At 34.8% G+C, this 20,948-nt stretch overlaps 2 protein-coding genes across 2 annotated transcripts; both read left to right on the top strand.

Annotated features, from left to right (window-relative positions):
* Positions 1–14,859: 14,859 nt before the first annotated feature.
* On the top strand, positions 14,860–15,808 carry LOC112734177 (nudix hydrolase 17, mitochondrial). The gene is made up of 2 exons (XM_025783401.3): positions 14,860–15,090; positions 15,229–15,808. Exons 1-2 carry the CDS (start codon positions 15,008–15,010, stop codon positions 15,647–15,649), a joined length of 504 nt encoding a protein of 167 aa, XP_025639186.1. The 5' UTR covers positions 14,860–15,007; the 3' UTR covers positions 15,650–15,808.
* A 2,597-nt stretch (positions 15,809–18,405) lies between these two features.
* LOC112734178 (small ribosomal subunit protein uS19x) lies at positions 18,406–19,229 on the top strand. The gene is made up of 2 exons (XM_025783402.2): positions 18,406–18,541; positions 18,622–19,229. The coding sequence occupies exons 1-2, from the start codon at positions 18,539–18,541 to the stop codon at positions 19,078–19,080; spliced, it is 462 nt and encodes a 153-aa protein (XP_025639187.1). The 5' UTR covers positions 18,406–18,538; the 3' UTR covers positions 19,081–19,229.
* The last annotated feature ends 1,719 nt before the right edge of the window (positions 19,230–20,948 follow it).

Raw genomic sequence — 20,948 nt, 5'->3', positions numbered from 1 at the left:
TGGTCGGATTTTCATCGAACTTTTAGGAATATCAACCACGAGTATGCTATTAGGTCAATTTAGTCATTAGATTTTGCAGTTATTACGAGAATCTGTTGTGCTAAAACACGGATACAGGATGCTAGTTGGTTGACCTTGGCGTTGTGGGTTCGGAGAATAATAGTCTACAAATCAAGAGATCTCATAGCAAAATATGGGTCCAACTTTGCAACTGTGGTTCACATTTTCAAATTTATTTTATTGCATGAAAAAGAGAGCGAGTAGGCGGAGTGAGTGATGAAAAATCGTTGGTCGTCCGATATGTAGGCTCGACGTGGACACAAAATCAGTGGAAAATGCAAGTTTCCTACTTTTTTATCTCTCACACGTGGATATTAGATTATTAGCTACAAAACGATTTGGAGATTACCATGATAATCTCTTCTGGGCAACGTGTTGCTATGCCCTCGATTTACGTGTGACACTAAATCTTTGGAGTTTGGTCAGAGCATGCGTTTTCTTTTTTCCTTTTTTTTTTTCAGAATCATGTAGTATTTAGATGTTATTAGATAATTTAATTAGGGAATGTAAAAATTATTTACATATGATCATTTATATATGATTGATTGTTTGTACAGGTTATATTTAGGTGTTTGGATTAATTTTGAAATCATGAATTTAAAAATTATTTACCAATATGATACGATGTATAAAACTTAAAATTTATAAAATTATATAAATATATTCTAATGCTATAATAACTGATTATTTTTGTATAGAGAGCATTATTGTTTTTTAAATTCCGAGTTCTTCACGAAACAGCTCGAAAGATAATTAAAAAACAGAGGTCCAAATGCAGAACGTATTCTAGTTCTAGCTACATGCAACACAAATTGTAACCATGCATTCAACGAATTAATATTGTATTGATTAGAGTTAAGTAGTTAAGTAGAGGAGCACCGAATCAGTGGGTCGGAATTCAGTAATCAGTACCAAGGAAGGTGATTGGAGATGTTTTTATGTGAAAATAATAGTTAAAATATATATATATATATATATATATATATATATATCTTAATTATGATTGTAGAACCAAAAATCTGTACGAATTATGATGTGGTGATTTCAGAGCAATTCATCCATTGGGTCGTCCCTCGACCAAGAAGAAATCAATCAAAGTGGAGGCAACGTATTAATGATGATGGCCTATATTATAACACTAAAAACATGTACAAGGAAGAAGTCCAGAACCACATATAGATGGTAGTAGATAGTAGATACACATAAAAAACACAACATATATACATATACATAGGAGTAGGTAGGACTGAGAAAGATGTAATTAAGCATTACCAAGAAGGAAAGGCCTGGCAGGGTGAGGTAAGCCAAGAGGGGAGCGAGAGCGAAGGCGGTTGACTTCTCTGATATTGAGAACACGCCTCATGTGTTGTAGGTGCTGCAGAGATGGGTGCTTTATTTTCTCTGTTTCTTTCTTTATCTTTATCACTTGGCTATGCACTCCTAACCCCATCTCCTTCTCCTTCCCCTTCTCCTCCTCCATCTTGCTCTTCTTCTTTGCCTGCTTCCTTTTTTGGATGGATACTTGGATAGATGGATTGCTATGTACTTACCAAGCCCTCTCGTGTATATATATATATATATATATATATATATATATACACACCAAATATCATACTTTATAGTAAATTTCAGAATTTCTGATTGGTTGAACAAATTTTTGTTTTAAAAGAAATTAATTTATTTTAATTTTTTTAAAGATTTAATTATTTTATAATAAATTTAATACGAATTTTTTTTTAATATATATATTAAAAATTTAATTAAAAATAAGAAAGAGAATAATCTATATCTTGAAAATAATTTTGTTAGAATTAAGTTGGATATTTATTCTAATTTTTTAGAGTTTTATTAGGGGCTTCCACCTCCTCCATTTGGATGATTTTGAAACCGCCATTTTGAATTCATACCTAAAAAATATTAATTATTGTTATGTGATAATGATGATTACCTGCCAAAACGACCACCTTCCATGTGTTTCAAATTTACAAATCTAACCCACGTTCTGTTGCTTTCGAGCTATTAATCGCCATGAAAACAAACAGACATCCACGCCCTCATTAATAAATTCCCTTTATTCATTTCCACCTTAATTTACAAATGTCCATTTTGTAATTAACTATTGACTGTTAACCTATACTGTTTTAGAAACATGTGTGTGTTTACATCATATCATATAATATATATGTTTAAATCAGGTGTAGAAATTACGAATTGATGAGTTGAGTAAATTGGATATTTTAGTTTTGGTAGAAATAAAATTAGACTAGAAATATTTAAAATTTTTAGTGATGTGTTTTTGGTGCTGTTTTTCAATTTAAAATTTTCCTCTCAAGTTCTTTCTTCTTTTATTTTGTATTTATCATTTTTTTTAAATATTTATTATTTTTATGTCATGTTTTTAATGTCATAATTTAACGGTTTCAAGTCACCAAAAAAAAAATTTAACGGTTTCATAATTTAATAATGTAACTATTTGCTGTACCAAATATTATCTTATAACATTAGATTCTTATTTAATTGTCATTTTATATGTCATTATTTATCTAAACCAATATATATTTTGTAATTGAAAAGAAAAATGTCTCAAAAAATTGAAGTGAAGAAATCCACATCAAATTAAGTAAATTCGTCTTATTTTTTATGATATATATCGAGTTCAAGTGAATCTTGAGAATGGAAAATAAATTTGTCTTTACTTTTGTTTCTAGCATACATCCCTGTTCTTATCCGTATTAATTTATTTTACAAATTATTAAAAGATAAATGAAGAATAACAGCTCACCCTAAATAAATAGTTTGGAGATATTGTTATTGATCTATATTAACAACCTCGGCTTCAAGAACTTTGACCGAGCTCTATTTAAATAGAGAAATAATCTTCGGAATTCACTAACAAATCGAGATTCTCGGACTAGCAAACCACCGAAAAAATATCCTTAAAAATTCGACTAATAAGCTCAGCACAACGGATAGAAGCTAGGATTCCTTCGCCTATATAAGTTTACCATCCAACCCTCCTGAGAGTACATTTTTTCTCAACAATCACAAAGAACACACTACTTACTCATAATCTCTTCCTATTTTCAGTTGTTTTCTCTCTATTAAGAAAAATTACTGACTTGAGCGTTGGAGTCTCTTTTGCAGGTTCAACGTCAAAATCGTCCAAGTTCCGAAGAACACCTTCCAAGTTAAAAGAGACCTGCCGAGGAAGCGCGTGTCCGAGCTATAATTTGGAAGAAGTATCCTTGAGCGGAACATTTGGCGCCCACCGGCGGGCCGAGTTAAGAGTAACTAACCCCACCTTTTTCTATCCTACCCCCGTTTTGTTTTGCAGGGTTTTCAATCTCCGCAGATGGCAGACAACCGAATACAACAACCCTCACAAGCCGAACTACTGGCCATGATCGCAGAACTTCAGACTGAAGTCCGAAAAATAGCAGAGCAGTCGTCCAAAAGTCCAGGTGGGAACAGCTCTCATGCTCGAGAAGCTGAGCCATTGGAGATTACCCCCGCCAAAGGAGAAGCTCACACCTGACAACCCTTTTTCGGAGGGAGTCATGAGCGTTCAGATGCCAAAAAATTTTGTGCTTCCCATCGGGATCAAACCCTACGAAGGATTCGGCGATCCACGGGTGCACATAAAAAAGTTTCAATCCATGATGTTCTTTAACGGTGCCTCTGACCCTGTACTCTGTCATTCTTTTCCAACTTATTTAGATGGTGCTGCTTTACTTTGGTTTTCCAAGATTCCTGCAGGTTCCATCTCTAGCTTCGAGGATTTGGCGAGGTATTTTATTGACTATTTTGCAGCTTCGAGAATATCTGTTCATGGGTCGGATTACCTCAGCACCATCAAGCAAGGCCAGCATGAAAGTTTAAAAGATTATATGACCAGGTTCGCCAAGGCAACCGTGAAAATACCCGACCTCGACCCCAAAGTACACCTCCACGCAATGAAAAGCGGCCTGAGACCAGGCAAATTTCAGGAGACAATAGTTGTAACCAAACCAAAGACCTTGGAGGAATTTTGCGAAAAAGTGGCGGGACAAATGAAAATTGAAGAGCTTAGAGAAGCTCGGCGAGCAGAAAAATAACAACCTCGGCGAGAAGAGGAAAGACACCCCAAGACACCAAACCAGAAGGACAATAAGAAACCTTTCAAACTAACACCAAAATATGACGCCTATACCCAGTTCAATACCAAAAGAGAAGACATCATCAAGGAAATATTGAAGATCATCAAGCCACCCAGCAGAGCAGGCTCGTATCAAGACCAAAGATACGTCGACAAATCGAAACACTGCGCCTTCCATAAAAAATTTGGCCACACAACCGACGAATGCGTGATAGCTAAAGACCTCCTGGAGAGATTGGCCAGACAAGGACACCCGGACAAATATATAGGCTAGGGGTGCACAGACCCGGCCCGGCCCGGTCCCGAACACTTTAGGGGCTAATTTGGTGTGATTTCATCGGGTTTAGGGCCGGGTAAGGGTCTCAAAAATAGACCCGGTCATTATTTCGGGTCGGGTCCGGGCCATAGCTCGGGTCACCCGAAATCGGCCCGGTGGCCCGGTCATCATACATAATTAATATTTTGTGTTATTAGTGATGGATCATGACTATTCTTATGTGGAATTTAAGTATTGTAAACCTTAATATTTTTTGTTATTAGTCATTATAAGACTATAAGTTAATGTTTTATGTTTAGAATGCATAAGACTTTAGACTAATGCATAATATTGTGTTATTTGTATTAATTTAAATATTTAGTATTATTAGACAATATTAGTATTGATTGTGGTTTTGCTTTAGTATTGATTGTGGTTATGCTTTAATTTTAAAGAAGGGTTGGTTCTTGTTATATTTTTCTAAGTGAATTTTACCATGTTAAATAATGGTTGGAGTCTTGGAAATTTGGATATTTTTACATGCTAGCTTACAAGAAGGTATCAACGTAATGTAATGTTAACGGCCCGGTTTTCACCCAGTATAATTGTGGCCCGAAAGTGTATTGGTTTCATCGGGTCTAGGGTCGGGTTCGGGTCTAATAAATAGACCCGGTGTATATTTTGGGTCGGGCCTGGGTCACATCAAACCCGGCTTCACCCGGCCCATGTGCACCCCTAATATAGGCGGCCGAATGCAACAAACCAGACAGAACACTGCCGACCTTCAAACAGAGCAGAACTCAATCACCACAGAAAAGGCTAAGCCTCAACCACCCCCAACAAGAGGAGTCATAAACTGTATCTCGGGAGGATTTGCAGGAGGCGGACATACAAACTCAGCAAGGAAACGAAGTTACAGAACCATGTTAATGGTCCAGACAACGAAAGAAGCAGCCACACACCAACCAGCCATACCTAGCATCACTTTCGAACAGTCCGATTACCAAGCACCAACAACCAACCTGGACGATCCCGTAGTAATATCAATCCAAGTAGGAGATCTCCTCGTCAGAAAAGTGCTACTTGACCCGGGTAGTAGTGCAGACGTCCTCTTTTACTCCACATTCTAGAAAATGAAACTAAGTACAAACATGATGCAACTATACTAAGGAGAATTGGTCGGTTTCTCAGGAGAACGCGTTTCCATCTTAGGAAGTGTATGGTTGAAAATAACAATAGGGGAGCACCCACTATGCAAAACAAGAGATGTGCAATTCCTAATGGTCGAATGCCCCAGCCTATATAACATAATCATGGGTAGACCATCTTTAAATTCTTTTTGTGCTATAGTCTCTACTGTTTACCTTTGTGTCAAATTTCAGGTGTCTAGCAACAGAACAGCAACAATACACTCCGACTAAACAGAAGCTCAACGATGTTATAATAAGGGCCTAAAGAGCAAACCAGAATACAGCTCAAGAGCCGAGCTTCCAAAAGAATCCTACCAGGTGGCAAATATCTCAGGAACAGCCGATCTGGACCCTCGGGAAGACCTGCAAAATAGGCTCTCACCAATAGATGACCTGGAGAAGGTAATTTTAGATAATGATCATAGTCATGTTACTTATGTCAGTCAATTGCTTCCTGCAGGAACTAAACAACACATAGTTGGCATACTTCGAAGAAATGCCGATCTCTTTGCATGGACCCCAGGAGACATGCCAGGCATTGATCCGAACTTAATATGCCACAAGTTACAGATCGACCCAAAAAACCGACCTATAGCGCAGAAGAAAAAGAACATGAGTAACGAAAAAAGATCGGCTTACTTAGAGGAAACACAAAAACTACTAAAGGCTGAATTCATTCGAGAACTACGCTTTACAACATGCCTCTCTAATGTAGTTATGGTAAGGAAACCCTCAGGTAAATGGCGAATATGTGTAGACTTTACAAATTTAAATAAAGCATGTCCAAAAGATGCATATCCCTTCCCTTGCATTGACAAATTAGTAGATAATGCATCAGGTTACAATGTTTTAAGTTTTTTAGATGCATATTCAGGATATAATCAAATACTAATGCACCCTAAGGATCAGGATAAAATAGCTTTTATTACTGAATTAAGGAACTATTGTTATAAGGTTATGCCTTTCGGTCTTAAGAATGCAGGTGCTACTTACCAACGCCTCACGGATAAAGTCTTCGGAAAATAAATTGGAAGAAACTTGGAGGTGTACGTCGACGATATGGTGGTAAAAATAAAACAACCACAAGACCACGGAGACGACCTCGAAGAAATTTTCGAACAAGTCAGGAAACATAACATGCGACTCAACTTCGAAAAGTGTGCATTCGGCGTAACTGGCGGCAAATTCCTCGACTTTATGCTGACATCTAGAAGCATAGAGGCAAATCCGAAAAAGTGCAAGGCAATAATACAGATGCGAAGCCCTCAAACGGTGAAAGATGTGCAACAATTAAATGGTAGACTAGCCGCCCTATCTTGTTTCCTCCCATCAATTTCCACGCACTCACAGCATTTTTTCAACATACTCAAAAAGCAAACAAAATTCAATTGGAATGATGAATGTGAGATAGCCTTCCAGAAACTCAAAACAATACCGTCCTCCCCACCCATCTTACAAAAGCCAAGTCCAGGTAAGCATTTACTAATATATTTATCTGTTACCCCTAACGCTATAAGCTCGACATTGATGACAGGAACAGATGGGCAGCAAGACCCAGTGTATTTTGTAAGCAAAACATTACAAAATGTAGTGCTAAGATACTCATCAATGAAAAAGTTAGCATACGCATTGGTGATTTCAGCCAGGAGGCTAAGGCATTACTTCTAGAGCAACAAAATCATAGTAAAAACAAGCCAACCTCTACGACAAATTTTAACAAGACCAAAAGTCTCTGGAAGAATGGTGAAATGGTCGATCGAGCTCTCAGAATTTGACATTACCTATGAGCCCAGGGCAGCGATGAAAGCACAGCTCCTGGCCGACTTTATAGCGGAACTAGCAGAACACCCAAAACAACATTGTATTTGGGAACTATATGTTGACGGGGCCTCTAACACCGAAGGCTCTGGAGCAGGAGTCTTACTCACAAACAAACACGATCTACAAACTGAACAGTCCATTCGGTTCACATTCCAAACAAGCAACAATCAGGCCGAATATGAAGCACTACTCGCGGGACTAAGACTAGTACAATCTCTCAGTATTACCCATCTTCAGGTCTACTGCGACTCACAACTAGTAGTACAACAGGGGGAGGACTGGAGAATGTCATACAAACAATACATTATGGGTAGAGCTAATACCTGAAGTTTTGTGGAGCTACAACACCACAATACAAACAATAACACAAGAAACACCATTCAGATTTGTATATGGGACGGATGCCATGATCCCAGTCGAAATCTCAATATCCTCACCTCACAGCAATCACACTTCGGCAGAAAAAAATGACAACATCAGAAGAATTGAGCTCGACACAATCGACGAAGACAAAGACAAAGCCAAAATAAGACAGTTAGCAATGCAGGAAATAATACGAAAGAAATATAACAGGAGGGTACAACCAAGAACTTTTGCCGATCAAGACCTCGTCCTCAGACAGACAGAAGAAGCAAGAAAGCCTCACACACACGACAAACTAGCAGCAACGTGGGACGGCCCCTACCGAGTTATAAAAGTCGTCGGAAAAGGAGCATACAAACTTCAAACACTCCAGGGCGGGGACGTCCCTGGAATTTGGAATGTTTCATCTTTGAAATTTTACTTGTCATAAAAAAGATATGGACAAGAGGAGACACTCTTTTTCCTACTCTCAAGTTTTTATCCCACACAGAATTTTTCTTGAAGAGGTTTTAATGAGGTCCCTTACAACCATGTCATTCACATGTACAAACTTTGTTAGTTAATAGAAATACAAAAACAAAATCCAAAACATACATTATAAAATAAAAAAGGGTACCAACAAACCCTACCAAATCATAGTTTATCAAAAGTCAATTACAGTCTATCAAAAACTTGCAAAACAAACAACTTTACAAAAAAAAAAAAAACACAGCATAACAAACATTTCAATCGACTTTCCCAACAGAAACGCTCTCGTCCTCCATGTCGGACAGAGCCTCATCATCAAGCAGCTGACCATTACTAACGATCTTTGTTACGTTACATCTAATTTACTAACATCAACAGTAGGAGCAACAACTCCTATTTGCGCAACAGCACGATCAAATCCGAGCGTAAAAACAGAAAGGACCTCCTCCTCCAACTCAGGAATACGAGTTCTAGTCTTCTCGGCTTCCTCAACTTTAGGCTCAAGGTCGACCCTGACCTTTTGCAGCTCAGCCTCAGAATTTTTGAGCTTATCTTTCAAACTCCTCTTTCGCCCCTAAACTTTTCCCCTCGTAAGTCTCTCTCCTCTAAAGACTCCTTCAATTTTTTGATAGCAACAACATGGTCACCATCTAGAATAGCATCCAACTCGGAAGTCCGGCCAATAGACAAAAGCCTTGCTCCAATCACCTAAAGAAAAAATAACAAGCCATTAAAAAAGAAATAAACTAAGGGCAAGTAACAAGTAAAGCTACCTGTAGATAGCGGGCAACTCCAACTTTCCCAGCATAGTGGATGATCTTAACATCAGAATCTACCTGGGCAACTTCATCAGCAACAGTCATGAACGGATAGTCAGAGGACCAGAGAGAGTTCCGAGGACCTTCTTTGTAACCATGAAGAACCATCTGACTCTCATACGCTGCACTAATCTCATCGACAGTAAAGATTAGGGGTGGCAAAGCGGGCCGGCCCGCCCCAACCCGCCCCGCCCCGCCTAAGCCCGCCCCATAAACGGGGCGGACCGGCCCGTCCCGCCAACTAAAATGGGTTCAAAATGCTAGCCCGCCCCGCTTTTTGGCGGATTGGCGGGTTGGCGGGCTAGCCCGCTTCTTTTTTTTTTTGAAAAATAAAATTCATTAAAATTAACCAAAAAATAATAATTAAAAAATCAAATACAAATAAAAAATAGTCAAATTATAATATATTTTTTTTAATTTTTAACTTCAATAAAATTGTTCAAAATAATATTTGTCAATAAAATCATCTTTATTTTAAAAAATAAGTCACATAATTTGAGCATATATACGAAATTGTAAAAAAAAAAAATAAAGTTAATAACTAAAAGAAGAATAAAAACAAAAAATGAAAAAAAAATGTTTAAAAATTCTATAATTATTAATTTTATAATAGTAATCACTCTTTTATTTAATAAAAAAAAAAGAAAAATAGAAATCTTCGGCCCGGCGGACCGGCCCGCCCCGCCCCGCCAAAACCCGCCAATTTGGCGGTGCGGGTTTGGCGGGTTTTTTTAATTTGGCGGGCTCCAAATCCTAGCTCAACCCGCCTTTTTTAGCGGGTTTAGCGGATCGGCCCGACGGACTCGACCCGTTTTGCCACCCCTAGTAAAGATAGCAGAACCCTCCTTTACGTCAGTAAGATCAATCACCTTGGACGAACCATCACCCCTCTTCCTCTTAAAACTTCCATCCTCCTTCTCCCCCACCTCCCTCGTCGTCCTTAACAAAGTTTGTGGACAACCCCTCCTTTTCCTTCTTTTTGGCCTTAGAAACAAAGGCCTTCAAGTTTGCAGTAGTAAGTGTAGGAGCTTTTTCACCTACAGAGCAACAAAGAAACTACATAAAGCCACAACAAAACACCAAAAAACAAAAAACACATCATACAGCACCTAAATTACCTAGGTACTCCTCCATCGCCTCCCTATCCCCTTCAAGCTCCTGCATATTAGAAATAGAAAGCAAAGAAGACGAGGACATTGCACTCATTAAAAAATTCAGAACATACTCTTCGCTAGCCACTCTATTCTCACAGTCTAAAATCTGCTTAGGTTCTGGAGATCAGAAAACAGGGAATCTTTCCTCAAGCAATGAATCCAAAAAGAATGGATAAAAATTCTCGACAATCTAAACCTTTACAAACATTTCTTTAAAATCTTTGAAAGATTGTTTGTATAGACTAAACACACCACGACCCAGATGGCTACTCAAATTTACCCACCCACTCCTCCAGACTCCTTTAGCTTGGAACAATGAAAAAAAATAAGCCAAGAGAGGGGTAACACTCAAGGTATTCCATCAAGCATTCAAAGGCTCGAACGAACGCTCACGAATTTGAGTGTAATTGCATCGGAGCACAGTTCAACTGGACTAAGACTCCACATTCGAAATCAGTAAAGGGAAGTCGCATACCAAATTCAGTTAACATGCAAGTATAAATATACACATCACCCTCGTCATCCACAACATGTTCCTTTCTCCCTATTACAACAAAGAAACAAAAACAAACAGAGAAAAGTACAAGACAGAAAGTTCACTAACCTTTTTTAGTCATGATGTTTTCCTCGGTACAAGTACAACGTTTAGAAGACAAAACGTTCACCACACCAACAAGCAGTTGAAGGAACAAATCCAACTCCCAAGACAATCACCACCCCACGATCCCTTACCCACTCGCAACAAAAAACTAGAAGAGAGCACGCAACACACATAAATTTGAAGCCCAAGAAACTGAAGCTCATATATACATATAAAAAAGACACGTTGACTTTGTGGTCTCTAACACAGTCTCGTAAGTTAAAAAGCTCCAGAAGTCGAGAATAAAAAAGCTCAACTTGTTTTTTAACATGCCAAGCTTTGGGGCTATGATCCATACCAACAATCTCGGCTTCAAGAGTTTTGACCGAGCTCTGTTTAAACAGAAAAATAGTTTTTGGAACTTACTAACAAATTGAGATTCTCGGACTAACAAACCACCGGAGAAATATCCCTAAAAAATCGACTAATAAGCTCAGCACAACGGATAAAAATTAGGAATCCTTTGCCTATATAAATTTACCATCCAACCCTCCTGAGAGTATACTTTTTCTCAACAATCACAAAGAACACATTACTTACTGATAATCTCTTACTATTTTCAGTTATTTTCTCCCTATTAAAAAAAATCACTGACTTAAATGTCGGAATCTCTTTTGCAGATTCTATGTCAAAATAGTCCAAATTTCAAAAAACACCTTTTAAATTAGAAGAAATCTGCCAAAAAAACGTGTGTCCAAACTATAATTAGGAAGAAATATCCTTGATCAGAACAGTTACTAAAACAAAATTTATGTCAAAAACAATACTAGCAGAATATTATAGGTGCAAGCTTGTTTAATTTCCTAGGTGATAAAATGTTAGTTATCCTTGAAGTTCTCAAATATTGGAATATGACAAGGAAATAAATAGACGGTGATATTTGTATTCGCACTAAATTTTGGCAGCATAAAGAAAATAAAATATCAAAAGGAGAAGAGTGAGATGAAAATGTGATCAAACACGTGGAGGGAGCATGTTAATGTCCGTGATAATGAGAATGAAAAGTCAGAAAATTTCACATCTGTTTGCCGTTTACGCTGTACAACAAGCAGCTCTTCTATAAATGGTTTCCACGACATGAATTAAAAATTAAAAATGCTTCAACTGTGAAACACTTTCTAGTTTCTACAACTCTTCATGCCATTATTTATTCAACCATACTATACCATCTATATGCTAAAATTAATAATTAAAATTAATTATCAATATAAAATATATATTAAAATATAAATACACATTAAAAATAAATTAAACTATACATATAGTTATACATAAATATATTAATAGCTATTCGTATCTGATGCGACAATCACAAACTAGAAGTAAAAAGATCGGAGATCTTGACTTTAAAAATTGAAAATCAAACTAGAAAGACAATTTGTAAAATACTCCAATACTTAAGTTAATTCGATATTTAATAATGTAATTCAATTCTGAATTTACCTATTAAATATCCTTTTTTTAAGATTTAGTGTCTTTAAACCGTATTCTTAATGTTAGAATTTGACGATTTCTAGTTCGATGATGTTGTCGTTACCATGTATCTGACGTTATCTCGTAATGTCGAATTTTCACTTATTGATGTTTCATTATATTGATATTTATCTAAAGCAGTGGCTGATTTATTTAAATAATTGATTTTAGTATATGAATAATATTTTTATTATTTATTTATTATCCATTTGCCATGACACCTAAAACGACAATTAGGGAAGCCACTCAACCTAATAAAAGCCAACCAACTCCGCTTCGTTCAAATTCTATTACATGATGTGTTCACATAACCGCTTTTTCCTCTGCCCATGTGTTTTCTATTTGCACCATAACCAAATTTATTTTAATAATTTGGGTCAAATCATTAACATTAAGTGTGTTTTTTCACTTACTAGCATTGGTCCTATACTCCTATGTCCTATCCTAATTTTTCCATTACATATTCCTTCTTGTCAAATGTCAAATGAAATGAGTGTTGGTACAACTCCATAAGTTTTAATTGGTCCACTCCAACATGCGTCGTCTAATTGTTTTCTGTCAAATTATTCATCGTATACGTGTGTGAGGTTCATTTGGGAGACCAGTCAACTCAAGGATTCTCACAAATCATCAATAACAAATGCCAAGGAAAAAAGGTGAAGCAGTTCAACTACATAATCCAATAGTATCCACTAATATTCAACCTTTGACCACAAAACAGTTTCGTTAGTTTAGTTTAGTTTTTAACATACCAACAAGCAACAAATCTAAAATTTTAAATTCCATTTCTTAATATTCATATAGTGCTTGTTTGTTAGTGTTCAATGTCATACTCTTGTAGTTTCACAAATTCTAAAACAAAACAAACAGATAAGAAAATTGTTTTTTTTTTTCATAAAAATACGTGCGAATAAGAAAAATATTTGAGTTTAATCAAGAAAAAAAAAAGTTCACAATGCACAATTTATGAGGATTTAGGAACTAATAATGATGCACATTATTATATATATTCCTACTTATTAAGATTCTCTGTAGTCGAACTGTATTTAGTCACCACACATAATTTCAATACAGTGCATATCTTATTTTCATTCTTAGATTTAGATGTAATATTTTCTCTTATTTTGTAAGTGCATTTAATCTTTTTCTATGAATGAATTTTTTTTGTAAATAAAAAAAAAGGACAAACAGACAGACTTATGAATTAGGATACATAATTTTTTTTTTGAAGTAAAGGAACTCAATACAACAACGTGTAATAACAAAAGTATAAAAGAAAATAAACAACAAATAATAATGAAAAACAAGATTCAAACCATAAAGTTTCTTAACTTAAAGAAAACGAGAAAAGGACAAATAGGTTCTGCGAACATTTTTGTCCCTGACTATTGAAAAATACTTTTAAGTCCCTGACCTTCACAAAATTTGGACAGATCAGTCCTTGACGGAGGCATTTGGACGGATCAGTCCCTAACAGAGGCATTTGGACGGAGGGACTGATCCGTCCAAATTTTGTGAAGGTCAGGAACTTAAAAGTATTTTTTAATGGTAAGGGACAAAAATGTTCGCGGTACAAAAGGTCAGGGACCTATTTGTGCTTTTCTCAAAGAAAACCGACACCTTTTTTTTTTAAATACTTTTGTTCCTTTGGGCTGGCTTGGTAAATATGTGTTATTGAAATTTGGGTTAATCTTTTAACACAAATAATGGCTTGGCATAAGACCCGGTAGATCAAACACATTTTTTAAACCTTTTTCTCTCTTAACAGTTAACACTATGATCCAAAATCAGCAAGCCCAACAAAAAGTCATCCTACTTAAATACTACATTCAAGTAATACCAAAAATCATGTCCAAAAATGAAACTGTAGGAGGGGCAACCCAACACCCAAAAAAGAAACTTCAAGGCTAGTTTACAATTTCAGTGTGTAGTTAAAAAGTTTTGAAAATATTTAGTAGTAGGTTGTGTTGATGATAATTATCCTTTCATTGAGCAACCAAAATATTCAAATAAAATTAAGCAAACGAAATTGTGTTAAAATGAAATATGCTGACAGTTTCTTTTTTTTTTTTGTTTAATTAAATAAAAAAATGGATAGGGGGCCGCTAGCCCATTTGGCATTTATTTACAAATTCTTCGGCCTTCACATTATGTATTTGCGTATGCAGCGTATTTTATTCTCAAAAAAAGTCAACGAAATTGATTGGATCTTCTCTCGAGCCGTGTAGGCTATGGCTATATGGCTTATGAGCGTGGACTACGTGGCCAAAAGAATATCAAACCCCATTACTTGCATTAAAATAATATAATAAGAATAAGAATAACGAGATGGGTATTGGGTAGTAAATATTGACTTTCTTTGAAACTGGAAAAGAATCGTAATGGAACGAAACGACACAGAAGCCTCGATGCGCTGTGTCTTATTAAGATTACGCGTTTCATGTGATGCTAAGCTGCTTACAACATACTAACAACTAACTCATCTTACTTTCTTTCATTTCTATATATAGTTCTATCATTCCCTACTCTTTCTCTCCACCATCACACCCCCGTATATCGCTTTCTTTAATTTTCTTCTAATCTATATACAATTAATAATTAATAATAATAATAATAATAATCAAGAAACATGGCAGCAGTATGCTTATTGGTTTCTCGATCCGGCAGACACTTGCAAAGATACAACAACACCGGCGGCCGCCAAGTAGTCGGGTAAGTAGTCCTCCTTAATTAGTTAGCTCATTGATTCAGTGTGTGTTTGGATTGACGTTTGTTAAACTGGAGTTTGAATGAAAGTGATTTTATAGAATTGAAATATAATCCGACTCTAATATATATATATTGTTGCAGATGCATACCTTATAGATTCAAGGAAGATACGATGAGCAATGAATTGGAATTGGAGGTATTATTGGTGAGTTCACAGAAAGGAGAGGCGCTCATGTTCCCAAAAGGAGGATGGGAAATTGATGAATCTTTAGAAGAAGCAGCTTCTAGAGAGTCCATAGAAGAAGCCGGAGTGGTTGGAACAGTTGGGAATCAATTGGGTCAATGGAATTTCATTAGCAAAAGACATGGCATTTACTATGAAGGCCACATGTTCCCTTTGTTTGTCAATCAACAACTTGATATCTGGCCTGAGAAAAATCTAAGGAAAAGAATTTGGATGACAGTGCCTCAAGCTAGAGAAATTTGTCAGCATTGGTGGATGAAGGAAGCTTTAGATATCTTGGTTAAACGACTGAGCTCACAAGATACCAGGGAACTATAACTCTCTAATTTATTTTATTCATTTATTTAATGTATTTGTATCCATATATATAGAGAGAATAGAGAAATAATTAGGGCGACAAACATACAGTAGAGAAATTAAAACATATAGAGGTGCAATTTTTGTGCATAATGCAATAACAATCATCATGGTTCATCACTTGGCCCCCAGTATGTGTATGTTCGTTGAATTCTTTGATTTTTTGTCCATTTTTGTGGTGTAGTAGTTTATTAATATATTATATATACTTTTGTTCGAATGAACTTACGAAAAGATAACATATATTACATAGACTTTTAATTTGAAAATTCGCAGTAAAGTTTGGTTCCATTATTATTCAACTCATGCAATATAATATGGAACGATGAAGTTGAAGCCGTTAACCTTTATTCCAACAACCTCTAATTTGTTGTCTTGTCCTAGGAGCGAGGAATGTATGCAATCTACCTTATTTTATTTTAGTTTTTTGCTCTTCATTGTGTACTATGCTGAAACCTCCTAACATTTTAGGATAAAATACTTTTAATCTCTAACCGTTTTAGTCAAATTCTAATTTAGTCATAGTATTTTAAACGTTTTCTTTTTATTTCAAATAATTTCAAATAGTTTTAATATTGTCCTATCATTGAATTTGAGACGCATAATTAACAGATTAACTAAAATAGACATTAAAATAATATTGTTAAATTATATTTTTTAGAAAACATAATCAAAATTTTTTTGTAACACTTATTCTTGTGATTCTTCATCTTGTGAAAAAAATCTTAAATCCTTTCTGTAGCTCTTAAATATAATAATTGTTCGTGTCAAATTTAATTGTCGGATAATATTAAACATGTTCAAAACTTTTTTGAGACTGAAAATAAGATATTTAAAACGTTAAATACTAAATTAAAATTTAATTCAAACCTTGAAAATCAAATAATACTTTATCCTAAGGAGTCATATTATTATAAAAACTGTTAAATAGCCATCAAAATTTATTATTTTTTATCGTTACTTTTAATCATTAACTTAATTTTTTTTTAGTCTAATAATCCAACAAATAAAGTATTTTCAGAGTTGTAATTCATTTTATTAATACGCACGTAAAGTCTCGTATAATATATATATACCATACATACAATTGTTTATATATGTATGTGAACTAATAAAAGAAAGTGAGTTATAATAATTAATTAATTTCATGAACTTTCTAGTAGATCAAGGATTCTAGATCTAAATCCTAACATATATGCATAAGGAATCAGCTATCATAATTTCCTAAAACTATTATGCAGAAGATCATACTCGTTGAAACATGCATTATTTTTTTAATTAGTATTATATAGGCACTATTTATCTTTATAGTGATATATTTTATTTTGTTGCATCAAAATATTATTTTCAAGTGCACGCACGCACGCCAAAAAAAAAAAGGAGATCGAGTACTAGCTAGTCTTATATAATGCTAGCCAAAGAAGAATATTATCAAATGCATGCACGTGTGTCGTGTGGTATTACTATTACCAGTTTCTACTTTGTATCGCACAATTTCTGGAAAGGGAATTAAAGACTAACTGAGTCATGCTATTCAACACTTCAACGGTTCAACCCATTGTTGGCAAATAGTCTTATGTAAAAGTACTAGAATGATATCTTCACATCAACATAATATTGTGAATTGTTATTAATTAGATGATGAATCAAATATATTAATCAATTATATCTTATTGTTTAACTTTCCCTTCATAATATTATTTTATGTCAATATTTTATCGTTGGAGTAACCACCATAAGTAATAATTATGTGAGTTTCATTGTTTGTGTTTTTTTTTGTGGACATTGACTTATTTCATAGTTAGTTAATTCGCATCGATTTGATATGATGATATTCCCAACTTGAAATTAAAATTTTTATTAAGCAGATTATAAACCCTTAGAATTTAGTTGAATTAATTAATATAATTATCATTGTCATAACAATTATTTTGCAAGCAATATTAATATAGATATTGGCTCTGTAAGTGTAAAAATCAAAAGTTTGAAATTGGTCAAGTGCACGTGCATGCGATGCATTTCGCTCCGGGGAGTGGTAGATAGAAGGAAGCAAATAGCAATTACTAGGAAAGTGACGCCATATATAATAACTTATTAAAAATGACTATCCTAATTAAAACGATAATGATGCATTAATGTTTTTTATGGGTAAATAATGGACTAAATCTCCGCAGTGCTTCCTAAAATTTATAATTTTTATTATTTTAGTATCTCAAATTTAAAATTTATTATATTGATTTCTAAGATCTATCATATTAATATGTAAATTTTTTTTAATTGAGTTAATTCTGGCTTATAATGTTAGATATATGGTTAAATAATATCTTTTTGTTTTAGCTTTTGAATAAGATAAAACGGAAGTTGTTTTAGAAGATGAAAAAAAAATATAATAATTTATATATTATATAATTTTTTTTTGTTTTTGTCTTATTTAAGTATTAAAATAAAATGACATTATTTAACTATATGTTCAAAGTAACAAAATTAATTCGACATTTAATATTAGAAAAGATCCAAAACTAATATAGTATCTAAAATTGAATTTCAAAAATCCATATAAATAAATTTAAATTTAAAAGACTAAAATAATAAAAGTTGTGAAAGTCAGCAATGATGCATTAATTTATGTTGAGGATTAATAGCCGATTGACAATGAGAATGAACGATGGGCTTGTTATAGGCCAGGCCCGTGTTAGTAAGGCCCAATGGTAGATAGGTCCAATAAGGCCCAAATGTCGGTTACATATAAAAATTGTTAAGGAAGCTTTCATCCGCAGTGTCATCCAAAAACCCTAGCGGCCGGCAGCACACTCTGCATCGTCATCGTCTTCGTCTTCAGGTGTTGCAATCATGGTAAAGGCTTCTTCTGCTCTTGAATCCATGCATGTAACCGTGTAAGTTTGTTGTGACGATTGTGAATTTGCGTTTTGCAGGCAGATGTGGAAGGAGATACTGCAGCGGCGGCGTCAGCGCCAAAGAAGAGAACGTTCAAGAAGTTCAGCTTCAGAGGAGTGGATCTGGACGCGCTCCTGGACATGTCTACCGACGAGCTCGTGAAGCTGTTCACCGCGCGCGCTCGCAGAAGGTTCCAGAGAGGTCTGACAAGGAAGCCGATGGCGCTTATCAAGAAGCTCCGGAAAGCGAAGAGGGAAGCTCCGGCGGGTGAGAAGCCTGAGCCAGTTCGCACACACCTTCGCAACATGATAATTGTTCCTGAGATGATCGGTAGCATCATTGGTGTTTACAACGGAAAGACGTTCAACCAGGTTGAGATTAAGCCTGAGATGATTGGCCACTACCTTGCCGAGTTCTCCATATCTTACAAGCCCGTCAAGCACGGCAGGCCTGGTATTGGTGCCACCCACTCTTCCAGGTTCATCCCTCTCAAATGACGACTTCACCACCACCTCCCCGATACCAGATTTTGTCTTCATGTTTTAGATAGTAACACTCAAGACTTTTGCTTGCTTTCAAATTTAAGTTTCTTGTTATATCTGCCGATTCTCTTATTATGAAACCAACTTTAAGCATTCATCAGCGACATGGTATTTTTTGTGCGTGATTTTTGTTATTTCCTCAAAATTACTTTCGACTTTTATCAAACTTGCAAATCTTCGTATCATGAAGATGATGTAACCAATTCAGCACACGCCATAGTGATTAGTAATTACCGAGTGCTTTTTTGTGGAGAGGATTAATATAGTCAACTTGGAAGAATTGTATAAATAACGAATTTAAAAATTGAGTCATTGCCTCTTTGAGATTGCATTGATATCTTCTCAAGGTAATGATTTAAAGTGAGATTCACGACATTATACATCAATTAAAAGGATGGAGAAGAAACATTTTTAATGGGACTGGGAAAAAGGAAAAAACCTCCCGAGGCCCAGGCAATATGTTTTCTTTATGGTGTGGTTTGTATAGCAAGTGTTCCATTCCATCAATGATGAGGTAACAGTAAGGTAAATAAATCCAATTTTCAAACATAAATGGTTTTATTATCATCAATGGAAACATATTGATGATCAAGCTGCTGAATGGTGGCAATGCAGAAAATGCGATAGACCATCAGTAAGCTAATAAACATTATATATAGGACTAGTACTCTTTATGTGCAATTTGGTGATAAATGACCAACAAACATCTGGACACTCTTCTGAGGTGGAAATCAAATGATCTCTCAAGAATTTAATTCAAATATTTTGATTAAAAAATCTTTGGTATATAACTTGATATATAAATGATTATTATGTGTAGGGTTTACACTTTCATGCTTGTCAAAATCTTAAACTTATTAGCTTGGGGCACGTTAATAGTCCTAAAAATCTTATAAGCATAGTTGGATGTAGTTGCTCAGAAGTCAGAACTCTCCATTCTTCATATTATCACACTAGAAGAAAGTCCAAATACCAATGGAATTGAATCAGTTGACATTTCAAGCTCATCCCAAACCGGTAAATTGCCCTTTAAAATGTAGAGTTTCTAATTTATGTTTCTTGCCATTCATAAGCTTTGCTTAGTTGATTTTCCCCGCTTTTTCAAATGAGGGCAAAGCAGTGAAAGTGAAAGTGAGTGATGTTTCTTATCGCAATGTACAATGAACCTCAACTTGTGAGAACCGTATCCAATTGATTTTTGAAGAACTTAGTCTGTCTAGGTCTGAGTTTTCTTCTTATTTAACATTTGAAAAGATTAAATGTAACTTAACCTTATGAAGAATTTTGTCAATGAATTGAATTCTTCATTTTTTGCTAAATATTATATTTCAATCACACGTAATCATTATATAAAAAATAAGTAAAAAATCCAACTCCTTTATGATCTAACTCTCTTAATAGATTTATAGAAGATATATCCAAAATTAAAAAATGACAAAATCCAAAAGAGAATTTTCTTGAGTGAAAGAACAAAACAAAATATGAGAAAGTCTAGTAGAAAACAATATAGTCAGACATAGTGAATAATAGTAACGTAATTAATCGTAAAGATATTTTGATACAAAGATGAAAATTGAAAATAATTACATAATTTGATATAATTAAAACTTTTTAATATAATACATATTAATATCATAGTTATTATTTTTAGGTGAAATAGTAATTGGTATGACTAAAAGAATACATCATAGAATATTAAAAATAAATATAGAAAAAAAAAAAGAATATTAACAAAAAATTGAAAAAAAAAATTATATGCAGCTAAATTAATGGCTGAAAATTTTTAAATAATTTAGTAAATTTAAGTATTTTACTATATTGTT

Source organism: Arachis hypogaea, chromosome 3 (assembly GCF_003086295.3).
Source record: "Arachis hypogaea cultivar Tifrunner chromosome 3, arahy.Tifrunner.gnm2.J5K5, whole genome shotgun sequence".
NCBI classification, from domain to species: Eukaryota; Viridiplantae; Streptophyta; class Magnoliopsida; order Fabales; family Fabaceae; genus Arachis; species Arachis hypogaea.
Note: the sequence above shows the minus strand (reverse complement) of the source record. Positions and strands in the feature narration are given on the sequence as shown.

Coding starts and splice junctions, on each gene's coding strand:
- LOC112734177 (XM_025783401.3), top strand. CDS start 15,008: ATGGCAGCAGTATGCTTATTGGTTTCTCGATCCGGCAGACACTTGCAA. Junction 15,091..15,228: donor GGCGGCCGCCAAGTAGTCGG/GTAAGTAGTCCT, acceptor ATATTGTTGCAG/ATGCATACCTTATAGATTCA.